The 17230-nt window shown below is 35.7% G+C and overlaps 1 protein-coding gene across 5 annotated transcripts in view; it reads right to left on the bottom strand.

Moving 5' to 3' along the window:
- Positions 1 to 3123: 3123 nt before the first annotated feature.
- LOC138327358 (PAN2-PAN3 deadenylation complex subunit pan3-like) overlaps positions 3124 to 17230 on the bottom strand; it is a 29909-nt gene continuing 15802 nt past the window's right edge. For all 5 annotated transcript variants that reach the window (XM_069273397.1, XM_069273396.1, XM_069273398.1 and 2 more), the window contains 10 exons: positions 16886 to 16943; positions 15010 to 15168; positions 14521 to 14637; positions 13576 to 13743; positions 13030 to 13274; positions 10817 to 10956; positions 10201 to 10330; positions 9527 to 9591; positions 9008 to 9146; positions 3124 to 8856 (listed from right to left, as the gene is read on the bottom strand). In XM_069273397.1, the coding sequence (XP_069129498.1) occupies positions 8707 to 8856; positions 9008 to 9146; positions 9527 to 9591; positions 10201 to 10330; positions 10817 to 10956; positions 13030 to 13274; positions 13576 to 13743; positions 14521 to 14637; positions 15010 to 15168; positions 16886 to 16943 (1371 nt within the window). In that variant the 3' untranslated portion in view covers positions 3124 to 8706. The remainder of the gene's footprint in view (positions 8857 to 9007; positions 9147 to 9526; positions 9592 to 10200; positions 10331 to 10816; positions 10957 to 13029; positions 13275 to 13575; positions 13744 to 14520; positions 14638 to 15009; positions 15169 to 16885; positions 16944 to 17230) is intronic.

Genomic DNA, 17230 nt, shown 5'->3' on the forward strand with positions numbered 1-17230 from the left:
CGAGTCACTTGTTACTTTCTTAATTGTAATCCATGTCTGCAGTAAAAACTAGTTAATGGGTCAGGTCAACCATGTAAATACTGCAAATGTATGAATTTTGGCGAAATCAAATTTTAGCGAAAATAATTTTGGGAAAGTTAGCGCAATGAAGAATTAGACTGAGCAATAACAATATTCACAAGAAAGAGGAAATACAATTAGCAGTATGTCGTATTGTAGCGCCAAATTTCTGGTTTAATAAGATTCTCGCTAAATATTAGAGTTGTATACGTTTACAGTGATACATAGAGTCAAAAAGTAATAAATATTAGTGGTAATAGGATCAGATAAATCTCGACAGATATAGATTATCTATCGCTCTGTGTCACATTAAACAATAAAATGACAATCTTGTACGGTTATAACTAATCTGTATTGACTGCCCTAATGGTGGCACACGCTCCTGTCGTAAACCTCCATATGTGTCAGGGTTTTACAAGAATAACATCAGTATACACATGGGGAACCAATGATCAAACTCACACAAAAGTCACCAAAAATACAGGTACTAGTATAGGATCTGTACTCACTTTTTATTTATTTTTTAAGTTATTAATAAATCCTTTGCTAGACAAACAAGTAGAATGGGCTGTTGAGACAAACAGTACCTAGGGTATTTCGATAAGGATGTTTTGAAAATATGTTCCTCAAACGGTGACGGAAAACTGGGTGGCATACATTTCTTATCACTATCCGGGTCAATTGATGCATCCGTGGCGGCATGTACCCCAATGGTCAAAGAGAACGCCAAGAGCATACGCACCGACATGATCTGTTGATAAACATACTTAATTAAATGTTGCATTCATATATGTATACATATATTTTTTATAAATTAAATTATGAACATCTTCTATTTAAAAGTAGCCAAAAAACAGTTGTGTAACCTAATTAAATTACTTTTTAAAATTCGCGGGAATAATAAATCGCGACAAATTTTCAATTACAGGTAAATGAGAACCAAAACATTGAAAATAAAATTGTCGGGGAAAAACTGATGTTAGGCGTGACAACGCAAAAATAGCAACAAAATAAGTTGTTTTACAGTTATGCACAGTCGATATCTGTTCTCCCTCTCATATCTTTAATGAAACGTCTACTAAAATCGTCTCCTTGCTATAGGTCCTCAATGTCCATACATACCAACTCTGCCGTATTCATATTGTAACCTCTTCTGAGCTTGATCATCCATCTGTCTGTATTCGCATTCTCCCCCGCACTGTTCTGTCCAGCAGTGACTAGCTTATCTACCATCAAAACACACATTTATCTTTTCAGTATGTGATTTTAATGGTATATAGTTCTACATAAATGTACAAAGCCACTTATATTAAAATGGGAAATCAATCAGAATGAACTTTCGTCAATACAGACAATAACATAAAAACTGAAGGAAAGTTTATTGTAGCTGTTTCCAAATAAAGAAATAGATTAGATATATTATAGAACAACCTTTAACACGACACCTCCTTCCTTCAAGCTTAAATTTCCGTATAACCTTACCAATAGTTTTATGTATTATTCTGTGGTACATTAGCAAAAACAAGTTGTAAGAAAAGATGTCTGACCGTAAAGAACCGAAAACCTGACGTAAAATACCATGATTACAATCAAACGAGGTTTTGGAAGCCTGAATCAGAAAGATACAATGAAGTAAAAATTCAATAGTATTGAGAGGCCAAAAGTCAATCGACTACCAGACTAACAAATCGAGAACTCGACTAACTCTCTCGATGTAGAGTTTATACTTTCCGGTCCTACAGTGTTCAGAAGCGATAACAATTGTGCAATGTCAAAATGGGACATCTTTGATGTAGATTGATACTTCTTACTTTGAATGGATTTCAAGGTCATTTAAAAACTCTTGGTAGTCTCCCATGCAATAAGTCCTCCGCTCCTTTACTTCCTGATCTGTTCGACTCTAGTTTGACCCCCTATGTCCTTCAATGAAGGTGACTATCATTCATTTGACCAAACCAAGGATCCCTTCAAGTAATCCATACCCAAATATCCCGATTCCGAGCCTTGTAGTTATTATCACATAATTGACTCCTTAAAGAGACAATTTACAGGTGGTGTCCGGACAAGACCTCAGACACAGAAATACAGCAATGGACTCGCTAAAGGCTACATCACACAATCGAAACGAGCATTGATAATACCATACAGACAACAGCAACCCTAGACACAATTCAAATCAAAGTTGGGCGTCGCTCTCTCTGTAATCTTCAAAGGAACTCTCTGCAGACCTGTGATTAGCCAGGTTTTTTATCCCTTAACTTCCTCGAGTTTTTAATATGAGATAATCCAAGGGTGGATATAATGGCAGTGATAGTAACACATGGAGTATCGAGGATGATATTTGCATTGATGTAGGTAAAAAAATCATTTAGCTTAGTTGAACTGATGATCCAATTATGAAACTAGACATACAAGACATTTAATGTTTACAACACTAAACACACTGACTTATTATGATACGTTGTTGGCCAACAGATGTGATTCCTCTCCTCAATGACATTGACCTTCGATCTGCAGCCAGGTCGTGGCTCAAATCACTAATATTTGTAGCTTCTTTGTTAAATATTGGTATTATATCTTCAGACATGCCAACAGCTTCTGAAAATTTGTTAGTCTTATTTGCAGGAGAGGGTTTTATTTGCAGTGAAATACGGTAACAATGAAACGTTTGTTTTAGAATGCGCTTAATAATTTCTAAATGAAAAAAAATGACCAGAATCCTTTCATTCCAGCATGTTACAGGCACAACATAAAAAGGTCTATAGGCTTTTAATTTCAAGACGCCATTATAGGATTTAAGGCATTTTTGACCCCTGTGATCGTAAATGAAGGTCAAGGTCATTTAATTGAACAAACTTGGTAGCCCTTCATCAAAGTTGGCCCAATATGAGTACCTTGGGCTAATCAGTTATTGCGAAAAAATGTTTTTAGACGACAGAAAACGGCAGACAGAGCACACTGACTATAGGTTTATGTTTCAGCTAACCTTTCAGTTCAGATGACCTAATAAACTGCTTAATCTGTCTACAAATACAACAAAGACAAAAATAACACTGAACAGCATTCATATTTCACTTTTATTATTTTTGTTTGATGCATTTTTAATATTTTATTTCATATTTCAACATTGCCATAAAAATATTATTCTCTGTACATCAGAAGAACAATTGCAAATTTCTGTACAGATCTGAAGAAACCACTGACATTTTATTGATTACGAGCGAGGTCAGGTGCAAGCTTCAGAACAAACTACCTTCATAGAGAATCTTATAGAATAGTTGTATAATTCAGAATGTTCCAGGTGAAAATGACATACCAAATTATTTCTAAACTCATAGTTTGATCGATTTTATTTACATATTGTAAGATTTTGTTTATCATATCAGCTAGTATTTTTGAGATTACAAGCCAACATTTATATTTTTCTAAATAAGACCTGTGATATCTGCTTTGGGCCATCTCTATCTACTGTGACTTTCATAAGATATTACAAAGTTATTTATGGATTTACCTGACTAGACTTTTTATGTTATAGAGATATACATAAAAAGTAAGTTGTAAGATATTACTTACATCACAAAACACAATACAACCTTTGAATGATACATCACCTTACAGGATATAGTACTTACCATGGAGCTTACTTATATACACCTAATATAGAGAGTGTGAGAAAATCACAAAGATCTAATGGTTTTTATTCCCCAATATTCTTCTTTCACCTCTGGCTCTGGGCTGATTATTATGAAAGATCAGGGTTATATTTATAAGATCCAGTTTCCATCACCAAAACACATTGACACACAAATGAGCCCGGCTGTTAACGAGGAAAAAAATAATAATTTAACATAATTGAGGCTGAAACAATCTAGATAAAGTTTAAACGTATAATAAGAATATTTCTTAATGTTAAAAACCAAAACAGTGTATTTTTCTCTACTTTAAACAGCCATATATAACAAAATCTTTGCATCATAATTTGAATGTTTCTTTACCATGGAGGAGGTAATTTTGCAAACATGTTTCTTTACTAAGGAAGAGTTAATTACTCAAACACGTAAACAGCTAATTAACAATGATCTAGTTACAACCTTAATTTCTCATTCCATATTAAGAATATAACTACACCAAGAAGTGTAATATTGTAATAAGTATACAAGCTATATATTAAGGTAATATTTACATTATACCTCAATCACAAATTCTATACACAGGTAAGCCCACGGAGAATTTCTGTGGGTGCATTCTGTAATCTGGTTGTTCTGAAACTTGCACCATAACATGATATGGGAATGGAGTCAGTTAGGACGACAGTGTTGCTGAAATAAATAACACTTATTTTAAAAGTGAGATGGCATGATTCATAATGATCACAAACAATAGAGTTAAAAACAATTTAAAAAACGGCGTATAGACCACCATCAGCACTGATGACCACCTAGACCTGGCCACTCAGATCAGGGACGCCTTATCACGGCCCTGACATATGTGGGATTACAAACATCAGCAACGTCGTCCCATGTGTAAGCAAGTGGGTCCAACTCCACATTTTCAGTCCAAACTTAAATATCTAAGCATGGAGAATCTTACTTGGCCATCATAAAAATCTACAAATTAATTGAAATCACTGATCAGGCCATAATCTAACTCCCATGGATAGAGTCTACGTCACCTCTGATTTCCTCTCCTGTAAGTTTAACAACTGACATTTTTATAACCCTGCAACAGATGGCCCAGAATGATGCCACTTTTATCAACATCATGATGATCTACCATAGTGTTACGTTACAACATATCCTTTAACACTACACAAGTCAGAAACTATTCACCTTCTAAACTTCATAATTATTTCAGTAGTATTAAGAATAAGTATCCAACTTTTAAGGTAAACCACAGAAACATCTCCAAATAAATATAAACAGTATACAGTAACAAGTATATCCAGTTTCATTCTAACCAGAATAACTAGGACCACCCCCTCTCCCCCTACAAAATACCTACAACATTGGTGTCTGTCATCAGTGCATAATCAGTATGTTTAAATGTTCTATCATAAGGGATTTTTTAGTTGTTGACATATTTCTATTTTACAAACTTACCTAAATGCAATACATACCCCGCAAATAACAGGGGAAAATGTGTGTGAGTTATGAACTACATGTAGCACTATATTAGCTTTTGAGGAATTCATATACACCATTTGATTGATTCCTAAACAATATTATACTATATATAGAAATTTGAAACTCCCTGTTTTGAATAATCCAATCCTTATAGCCATTTTGCATTGCTAAGAATTTAAATCAATCAAAAACATCCTTAAGAATAACACCTACACACTTTCCAATAGAGAGGTGTAACAAATATAACTGTATTCTGTAGCAAAAGACGAGAAAAGTCTAATTAAATATACTCCACATAATCCATCTTACTGCTGGTTACTGGGTAACAATAGTCCCCGAATCATGATTATAACATTCTGTGATTCAGCACCTGAAGCCATATTCCTTAACATATCAAACACATCCATACATAATTCTAGGTTTGTTTCTGTAACAATATTTCATCAAATGGCCAGTTCGGTTAACACATCCCACAGTCAACATGTTTAAAACGTGTAATGAAAATAACATTAAAACATGAATATATACATGTCATAGTGGCAAATCATATTAAAACAAAATCTTCATCACAGCGTATTTTCCTTCCCCTCATCCCATTTAATCAGTTTCATTTGTATCGTCCAAGGCTTGACTATTCGTCCATACACACAGCATATTGATACAAAATTGAGGGCGCCAGAAATTAAAACTTGATCAACAAGTGTTACAAACTATATCAAAGACTTCTCTTACAAAAAAACCATTATTATCCATAAGTAAAACTTTCCTTTACTATCTCCCCGTATTATCAACAAGTTTCAGTATATTGAACAGTGTTACTTTCTCCCAGAATTATTGACGAGTTTCTGTATATAAAACAGCGTTACTTTATCCCAGAATTATTGACAAGTTTCTGTATATAAAACAGCGTTACTTTCTCCCAGAATTATTGACAAGTTTCTGTATATAAAACAGCGTTACTTTCTCCCAGAATTAATGACGAGTTTCTGTATATAAAACAGCGTTACTTTCTCCCAGAATTATTGACAAGTTTCTGAATATTAAACAGTCATTGACCAATCTAAGGCAAACATCTGAACTTTCACAATAACGTAAAGTTTGTGACATTATCGGCCATTCAGAATTTAACACATGATCATTAGGATGGTGTCTGTTTTAATATCAACTTACACAACATCTCCGAACTAGACATATATATCATTCAAAAGAGGCCCTATCTCACTTAGCAACCTAGTGATTGTGAGAGTGTGTAAACCAAATAAAACTTTCAAAAAATATTTTTTAAATTTCGATGAAAATTGAGGGCAAGATTTTGAAATGCATTTTACATGCATATGTAGTTAAACATAATTGTAGCATTGAGTGAAAATGATTCAGGTTTTTATCTACCATAAGTTTTAAGGAGAAGAAAATCACCACGTGGGACTCAACAGCAAATCTGATCAGAAGTAGATGATAAGACAATTTTAGCCCTGATGAATGTTTGGTACATTCAACGTTAACTTTTAATTGAGGAAAGACTTCCTAGTAGGTAAATTGAGCATTTTCAGTTATAGGTCATCAGAACAAAACAAACAAAATATTGTGTGCTGTATGAATAATTAATAGGTGTGATGTCTGAGAGGGTAAAGCTTTATACACACTGTAAACCTGTATTACATGTGGTTTTAGAAAACTGAGATCATTTTGTGAAGTACGATCACCATGAAACAGGACTGTATGTCATAGCTGTTGAAGGAATAGATTCCAAAAATGCTGTATAATCAAAGGTCCATAATACATATCTGAACAAAAATTCAAAATCTATTTTGAAACAGCCAATTCAATAACTGTTGAGAATTGAGAGATAAATGTGAAACTTTCATTAAAATTTTCAAGTAAGGCCTAATAATCTAAATAAAGGTAAATGACTTGAGCAACATACCTTAGGTACAAAAAGTGACCTCAAAAAATTAGGTCATAAAAATCCAATCACCCAATTTTCGCTAAAATAATTCATTATAGCAAATTATAGAGAAGTTGGACTACATCTGCACCCATTCTCACATAGGATGTTATTAACCCCTAAACAATCTTTGGATTTCAGACTTAAATTTTCGCCGAAGATATGTATATTGGGCCTTTAGTCTGCTGCATTAAACGGACATTATGTGTTAAAACTTCAAATACTATATATATATTGGAAGTCCAACATAATTAGCTTATAATATCAATATAACTTTGCTTCAATAGGAATGAATACATAATTTCTGGTAATGTTTTGAGGACTTCCATTCATGTAATTTCTGTAGTGAATGAAATTACCACAAATGCAGCAAAATTCTGAGCACGATTAAAATTAAGTAACAGCTAAACTGTGACAATAGTATACAGAGGAATTTTGTAAATGTTAACTAGCCTACTGTATCGCAAGACAAAGAACTAATGCTATTGTGGTACATTTGATTTCTGTGAGATCTTCTTGTTGTCCTATTTATAGTCATATGTTACCAATGTTGGACAGGAATGGATCCCAAAATGATATATGGACTTTTAGTTAGAAGTGGAACCTACATGAGAACTCAGCATATGCTGACTGTGATGGAATGCCAGAATTCATTGACTTGTATATAAACAATACTTCATACTGTTCAATTTCAAAGTGATATGACTTGGCTGCAAAAGTTGCCTTTTTTCATAATTCCATGATGTTATTGCTGAAGAATGTGGGATACAAAATCATAAACCTTTCTTCATTCCAAAGCACTGAAGCCTCTGGTTTACACTGAAAACCGCCATATAAAAATTTATATCAACAAGGAGGAAAGGTCACTTTTAAAATTCATCAGAGGTATCAACAAATCTGAACATACAAAAATATGCCCTTGTTACCTACTTCAACAAGCCTGTAATACCACAGGAAGGTGTCCGTACATAGACTATGGATTACCAGGTCCCAAGGGGCTGTCCACCTTTTAAGGTAGGCCCCTTCTTTAGGGTACAACTCCTACACACAGGAAGGCAGCCCTGGACCTGGGATCAGCATGCAAAACAAATAGTGTAGAGTCTTTTACAAACATTTCACCAACTTGTTCATAAAATTGAATATCAATCTTACATTACAATACTATTGAAACAAAAAACAATTTTTATATACCGTCATAAAAATGTACATATCAATTATTTCATTCAAAAAGAAAATGCATTTCCCAATCAAAACAATATTGGAACAAATGCCACATTTGCTGCCTTAGGCATAAGGACAAAGCTTTGACATAACAGTTATCTCCCCTGGGCGTGATCCACCACACAGAGTTGTCTCCCCTGGGCATGGTTCCCCCATACATCTGTCACAAAGCTCCTATTACACCACCCTTCATTACATAGAGTCACAATTTGTCTCTGTTTTCGTTCAGATATGCACTCATACATGTCTGAAATACTTGTTCCATAACAGTCTATTCCAGAAAACGTCCATAAACATTTTAACAGAAGGGCCATCCTCATATTACATAGTGTGCCCTGTTTTGCGAGTCCTTCCTCACTAAGAATAAGCTCCATTCTGGTGACGCGCCGACAAGAGATCATTAAACGACTGCTCAAAGTTTTGTTTGAGTTCTGCGTATGAAACCACTAGCACACTGTGTTCATCACGAGACATTAGACAGATCTTCTCCGGTACGCCGGCATCCAGCTGTTAGTGAAACAACAAATCATATTACATACTGCACTCCACAAAATAATGGAAAATTACTTTTTATTAATCATTATAATTGTTAAATCTACATGCCAGATTCCTCCTAACAATAAATTTGTGCCTGATTTGTTAATATTATGAATCTCACCTTGTTTAAACACTGTACAATATGCGCCATGTCAATCCACGGCGCCCCGTTCTCGTCCACCTGGTGGAACAGGTAATCACGGAACAACTTCAACATATACCTGTCACCCGTCTCAGACCACTGAGGATCCATGTTAAATCTGTGAATAATGATTTCAATCTATACAGTACACATACCTATTACCTGTACCAGATAAATGTTGTGTTAACAAAGCACCAAATCATCATTATCAGATAATAGCTTATTTTACTTTACTGATATGATAATGGTTTGAGTCTAAGATCGTTTTGTCCCAGAACTAAATGTTAAAACTTGTGTTATAAGTCATGTTAAATAATATGACATTTATTCCATATGCTGTAAATACAATTATATCATATAAAAAGTTGATATAGGAGATTGCAAAGAAACTTCTTTTAAATTATTAAATCATTCTAAAGCAAAATTTAAAAACACTAAATCGTAATATATTTGTTTTGTTAATTCTTAATGTTTGTTTTCTGTTTTGATATTACTTACTCAGGTCGTTCGTTGATAATCCCAAACTTGGAAATTAGTCTTAGCACTCGGCCGTTCTCAACCTCCTGAACACAAAACAGTAATAGAGTTTTTACCCAAGTAGAAAGTATGTTTCATTCTAGCTTCTATTACTTTAAATGTAACATGCTGTTAACCAATGAATTTTTGCAGTGAATGAATTATGCTTTTTCATGCCTATAACTTGCTCTGTCATGTCATTTCATGATTTAGTCCTACAGTGAGTTCACTGTATTTTTAATTGAAACACTTCAAGATGACTAATTTTCTGAAATCAATTGCCAACAAATTTACACAAGGAAATAAAATGGTCTACAGTTCACTGTGTGTTGATGACTTCCCATTAAAATATGAAGCTCATGTCCAGAGACAGTTCTTCCTTAGTATAATTTGGATAATTGATTTGTAAATCAACTTTCTTTCCCAACTAATAAATTTTGTGATTTCTATTATAAATCAAGTTGACAGTGATTAACTTTCAGAAACAGCATTATTGCATTGAAATTGTCTTAAATTAACGTGGAGCAATATTCATGGAGATAAAACTTTGCGAGTTTTGAGATTTGATAACAGGTGATAAGGTAGGTATCTCTGTTTTATAGAGATAATTCTACTAGTGCTATGATACATTTTAATACAAACAGGTAAAAACAAACCTTGGCCAGTTCTGTCTCTATGACGTCACTCCTGAGCTGGGCCGAGTCTAACTGAGTGTAGAAGCGCGCCCCGATCATAGGCATGATGTCGTTTATACTCCTCGGTCTTGTCTGATTAGCCAGTAGATACCTAAAATATAACGTTTCTAATAAACTACACCTGTACATAATTAACAAACTACACCTTTACATAATTAACAAACTACACCTTTACATAATTAACAAACTACACCTTTACATAATTAACAAACTACACCTGTACATAATTAACAAACTACACCTGTACATAATTAACAAACTACACCTGTACATATTTAAATTGACAAACAATTTGTATAGGTAAATGAACATTTATACATATTTTAATATAAATCAAATTTCCATTGTAAGGGACTTGGAAAAGAATGCCTGTGAGAATTTGTCTGCTAAAATATCTGTTGTTTTCGACATCAAATATTTTATTAGGCTAATTTTGAAATATAATAAAATCACAATATGGAGGTGGATATTTCGATAAAATACATATCAATACAATGACTGATTGTATTTTTTATATTGCCTCAATAGATGTAATGGCATATCAAAGATCACTATTTCTATGACTAAGGAGCCTTACAGGAAGAGATTCTTCAGATCTGCAGAGTAGTTCCTGGCAATGAGTTCCATGGAATTTTGGAAGCTGTCTCGTTGAATAGCCATCACGGTATTACAGGCCAGGGCCAATACTACACGCCCCATAAACAGGAGGTCATCTTGCTGTAAACGCATCAATTATACACATGTACTGTATAGAGAGTACTCAAATTTATAATAGGATACATCAAAGTAATTCAGTATTCTTAAGAAAGCAACCAACAGAAAAGAAACTATTGAAAGATCGTTATGATAAAATGCCTCAAAACTGACACTTTCACTATCAATCACACAGAAGTAACTAGGTGAAAGGCTTTCTTTATTCTGTAAAAATACAAATGTCATCTATAGCACAAACAATATATTATACAAAAAGTCCTTAATTATCTTATCAAGAGTACAGTTTACCAGATAATGCGGCATCACCATCATTTGGTTACCGTTGGTCTATAATTGGCTTACCTGATAATGTGGCATCACCACCATGGGGTTACCGTTGGTCTATCATTGGCTTACCTGATAATGTGGCATCACCACCATGGGGTTACCGTTGGTCTATCATTGGCTTACCTGATAATGTGGCATCACCACCATGGGGTTACCGTTGGTCTATCATTGGCTTACCTGATAATGTGGCATCACCACCATGGGGTTACCGTTGGTCTATCATTGGCTTACCTGATAATGTGGCATCACCACCATGGGGTTGTTGTTGGTCTATCATTGGCTTACCTGATAATGTGGCATCACCACCATGGGGTTACCGTTGGTCTATCATTGGCTTACCTGATAATGTGGCATCACCACCATGGGGTTACCATTGTTGGTCTATCATTGGCTTACCTGATAATGTGGCATCACCACCATGGGGTTGTTGTTGGTCTATCATTGGCTTACCTGATAATGTGGCATCACCACCATGGGGTTGTTGTTGGTCTATCATTGGCTTACCTGATAATGTGGCATCACCACCATGGGGTTACCGTTGGTCTATTATTGGCTTACCTGATAATGTGGCATCACCACCATGGGGTTGTTGTTGGTCTATCATTGGCTTACCTGATAATGTGGCATCACCACCATGGGGTTACCGTTGGTCTATCATTGGCTTACCTGATAATGTGGCATCACCACCATGGGGTTACCGTTGGTCTATTATTGGCTTACCTGATAATGTGGCATCACCACCATGGGGTTGTTGTTGGTCTATTATTGGCTTACCTGATAATGTGGCATCACCACCATGGGGTTGTTGTAGGTCTATCATTGGCTTACCTGATAATGTGGCATCACCACCATGGGGTTACCGTTGGTCTATCATTGGCTTACCTGATAATGTGGCATCACCACCATGGGGTTACCGTTGGTCTATCATTGGCTTACCTGATAATGTGGCATCACCACCATGGGGTTGTTGTTGGTCTATCATTGGCTTACCTGATAATGTGGCATCACCACCATGGGGTTACCATTGTTGGTCTATCATTGGCTTACCTGATAATGTGGCATCACCACCATGGGGTTACCGTTGGTCTATTATTGGCTTACCTGATAATGTGGCATCACCACCATGGGGTTGTTGTTGGTCTATTATTGGCTTACCTGATAATGTGGCATCACCACCATGGGGTTACCGTTGGTCTATTATTGGCTTACCTGATAATGTGGCATCACCACCATGGGGTTACCGTTGGTCTATTATTGGCTTACCTGATAATGTGGCATCACCACCATGGGGTTGTTGTTGGTCTATTATTGGCTTACCTGATAATGTGGCATCACCACCATGGGGTTACCGTTGGTCTATCATTGGCTTACCTGATAATGTGGCATCACCACCATGGGGTTACCGTTGGTCTATTATTGGCTTACCTGATAATGTGGCATCACCACCATGGGGTTACCGTTGGTCTATCATTGGCTTACCTGATAATGTGGCATCACCACCATGGGGTTGTTGTTGGTCTATCATTGGCTTACCTGATAATGTGGCATCACCACCATGGGGTTGTTGTTGGTCTATCATTGGCTTACCTGATAATGTGGCATCACCACCATGGGGTTACCGTTGGTCTATCATTGGCTTACCTGATAATGTGGCATCACCACCATGGGGTTACCGTTGGTCTATCATTGGCTTACCTGATAATGTGGCATCACCACCATGGGGTTACCGTTGGTCTATCATTGGCTTACCTGATAATGCGGCATCACCGCCATGGGGTTACCGTTGGTGCTATCGAAGGTGAGAACATCTAGAATACCGACACAGTTGAGTCGTAACCTCGACTTGCCGTATATAATGATCTTTGTAGGGTCCATGGTCCTACAGGCCAGACCAGCAGCATGTATCGCCCTGAGGGCGGAACTAAGCTGTACCACATAGGCCCAAATCAGGCTCTCAGGAAGCAAACCAGCGTGCTGCCGTGGGCCGTTCACATCTGATGAAAATTAAATATAAAAGGTAAAGAATGGCAAAATCTTTTATCAAAAAAAGTTTAATAATGTCATTATCAAATGTTATTTATGGTTTTTTTCCCTTAAATGTTTTACTACTTGTTGTCATTTCTGGACTTGTGCATTATGGGACAAAAACATTTGCTAAACAATATTGAATTAATATCTTTACATCAAAAGAATTTTTGTACATTATACTGTTATCATGAATAAAAAAAAATCTTAAGATTATTGAATTAGATGTCATCTGTAAAGAAATAACACATTAACAAATCCTTGACATACTTCCTTTGCCACCCGTCCCTGCACCACCAGCACCTCCATGACTAGGGTTGAATGAACGTGAAGATCCATCCATACTACCATGGTAACTGTTCATGGCGCCGGAATTGTGGAAGTGATGAGCCATCAAAGTTTCAGCTCCAGCGTAGTAGTCATACACAAAAACTATTGCTATAAGGAAAAGTATCATTTATTAGATATTTTCCTCTATACTAACCATATTACACAACATCTTTAAAGTTAGTTTACATGATAACTTTTCAACAAAGTAGCCAAGCACAAAAACAAAACTAAAATTGTATTTCAGTTTTTCTTCAAAATGTGTTCCATATACTGTATTCTACCGAATAAGCGCCCCAATCCTATAACCCTTCCCCTGTTTTAGGCCTCAATTTCATTTACCCTGAATTAAATTCAAATGGAAAATATGAAAACTGTAGATTTCTTAATGATTGATGATTTATTGCTAACTTTGTACAATAATTTTATAAAAGTCTAGTCAAAATTTGGTTCTATTGAATGCTCCCTCATTTATCAAAATTTTTCAAGCAACCTGGGCACTTATTTGGTCAAATACATTAATAAAACTACAGAAAGTATATCAAATGTTCATCTAATCCCAGTGATTGTCTTACTCAATAATTTCTGGGGCCTGTACCTTTTCAATTGGGAAAAATTTACTTAGTATTTTGCTTGAAATATGTATATTTTAGAGAGTTTTTCTTTATTTTGGAAAATATTTACATAAAAATTGGGAAAACACAGCAAAATTTATCTAAGGGGCCTTATTCGGCCCCAAATGTACAAGAAAAATCAGTGAATCCATTCTAATGAAGAATGGTTTTGTTTTTCAGCCTTACTATACTGGTTTTAGAAATATAATGTATGAAAATGACATTATAAGCTAACTTTTGAAATAAGATTATTCCATGTATTCCATGTACTTACAGTTGTCCCCAAAGGCTTTGGTAGTAAAGACCTCCCTCAGCTGTACAATGTTGGGGTGGTACATCTTCTTCCACATGTCTATGATGCTCATACATTTAGTATTGGACAGGCGGAACCCTGTTAGTGGAAGATGTATCATCATTTAAATACCTTTATGTTGTAATAATCTCCAAGAAGTAACCCCAGAGTACATAACCACTCTATTAAAAAAACCTTTGCCATATGGCAGATAAGCTATTATAGAGGAGGCATAACTCTACCATCTAGCTTCAAATGAAATATCTTTTCATTATTAATCTTTTATGTTTTTAAGCTTTTTAGAAATATATATAGCATGAATACCGTGTTAACTCTTCAGACACTAGTTTAGTCTGTCCTTCGTGTTATATACTGTGTACTTTCCTCAGACAGTAAGTAAGTCTGTTTTTGGAGTGCCATACCGTGTACTCTCCATAGACAGTAGGTAAGTCTGTCCTTGGTGTTACATACCGTGTACTCTCCTCAGACAGTAGGTAAGTCCATCCTTAGTGTTGACAGCCTTGTAGCAGGTGGTCGGGTAACTAAATCTGTTGGACTTCTGCATTGGATTACTGGGTGGGGGCTCCAGTGGAAATAGATTGTGATAAGTATCCACTTCTACAGGGATATCTACAAAAGAGTGTATCAATGTGTTATACACACATATCAAGATAGATTCTAAAAACACTTAAAATAGCATCAAGTAGGAACAAGAGGCCTAGAGGGCCTGTATCGCTCATCTGGTTTGTAATGCTAAGTTATGTCCTGAATACAGGTTCATTATTTTTTTTCTAAAGGAATTTTAATATTTACCTTTATTTGTCCGATCAGGCCTGGCCCCTCCTGCCCCCAGGGGGTCAGAGCCAAAATTCATACAATCTCAATTCCCCTTCCCCCAAGGATGTTTCTGGACAAATTTGGTTAGAATCCATGCAGAATTTACCTCTATATACCCTATTGGGCCATGCCCTAGAAGGAATATACATACCCGGCCTACTATGCCTTTCAGCCGGGTATGAATTGGTCCCTATGTGTCGTAGTGGAGCACTGCCTCCGAAAATCACTCGGGCACAGTTTTTCATACTTTTTTGAAGGTTTTCAATTATTTTATGCATATTATTTTTGTCCAAAACAAACATAAATACCATGCTTAATATCTACCGTACCGCTCACAAGACTTCAAAATCACATTTTGTGAACTTGCCGTATAAATTCCCTTCTTAAAGACCTGCATATGTATAATGTAAAAAATAATGCCTCGATGAGAATTTGATATTTTGTTTGGTTCTGTTTTATTGCCTAGTAGGTAAGCTATATCAAACAAGTACAATAAAATGCAAACAAACGTTTTATAATGGTTTGCATAATCATCACTTTGCTCCATTAGCAGTAATAGGGAACAATTGTAGCTCTAAAGACGACACCATTTTCAGTCTTAAAGTCTTTTGAGCTACAATATTGCAGCTAGGCCATGCCCTCCTGCCCCTCGGGGGTCAGAGCCAAAATCTACACAAACTCTATTCCCCTTACCCCAAGGATGTTTCTGGCCAAATTTGGTTACAATCCATGTAGAACCCTATGACTAGTAGCAATTTAAAGGATTTACCTCTATTTCCCCTATTAGGCCCCGCCCCTCCTGCCCCCAGGGGGTCAGAGCCAAAATTTATACAAACTCTATTCCCCTTTCCCCAAGGATGTTTCTGGCTAAATTTGGTTAGAATCCATGTAGAACTCTATGACTAGTAGCGTTTTAAAGGAAATGTTGACGGACGACGGACGTCGCGTCATGACATTAGCTCACCGGTCCTTTGGCCCAGGTGAGCTAATGAAGACCTCCTGCTTAATAAAATCACTCTTCTGGGTTCATATATGACCAATTTCAACACAAATTAACCTGTGTATAAAAAACACTTGGCTATAAAGACAACTTTCCTGTTGTATATCCCTGTTCTTTATAGACAGTTTTGACTGTAGTTTGTCTTTCTATTTTTGGATCATTGCTTCACAGTTTATCCTGTATACATGAACAGTCCCAAAGGTAACACATATTTAAATGATAGGATGTAACTCTGTTTGTTTTGAGTCTCAAAATTCATTCATGTTGATTCAATCGATATTCTCCGTAAGTAAATCACCAGTAGACATATATAAAGTTGACATCATGTCAGTAAATAAACTACAAAATATTTTTATGGATGATTTTAAATTCTGGCTTCATAGTAAATGAACATGCCAGGCTGAGGCAAGAAAATTTGGAAAACATGAATAAGCTTTTGGCTTAAATCTAGCCCTCTAGCACCAACAGTTCCCATCAATATTTATTACCAATATGAAAGGAAGTCCATACCTGGATTAGCACTAGTGTCAATCTGGGCCATGGTGAGGGCGTGACGATTCAAAATCTCCTACAACACAAATAGAAAATTAATGCCTAAACAATCACTGGGAAAGAATATATCTAAAAGACACAATACCACAGCCTTCATACGAATTTTGAAGTGATGTGATGTAACAGAAAGAATGTCTCAATTTCTCAATATGGGCATAAATACCAATGTATTGTTTTCTAGAATTTAACTGTCTAAGCGATATTGTGAATAATTTGATAATACATTTCTAGAAATAGGTTTAAAATTACAAAAATTGTGAACAAATATTACCTTGTTACTTTTTGACTTTTATACTGTATGAG

The sequence above is a fragment of the Argopecten irradians genome, chromosome 7 (genome assembly GCF_041381155.1).
Source record: "Argopecten irradians isolate NY chromosome 7, Ai_NY, whole genome shotgun sequence".
In the NCBI taxonomy this organism is placed as follows: Eukaryota; Metazoa; Mollusca; class Bivalvia; order Pectinida; family Pectinidae; genus Argopecten; species Argopecten irradians.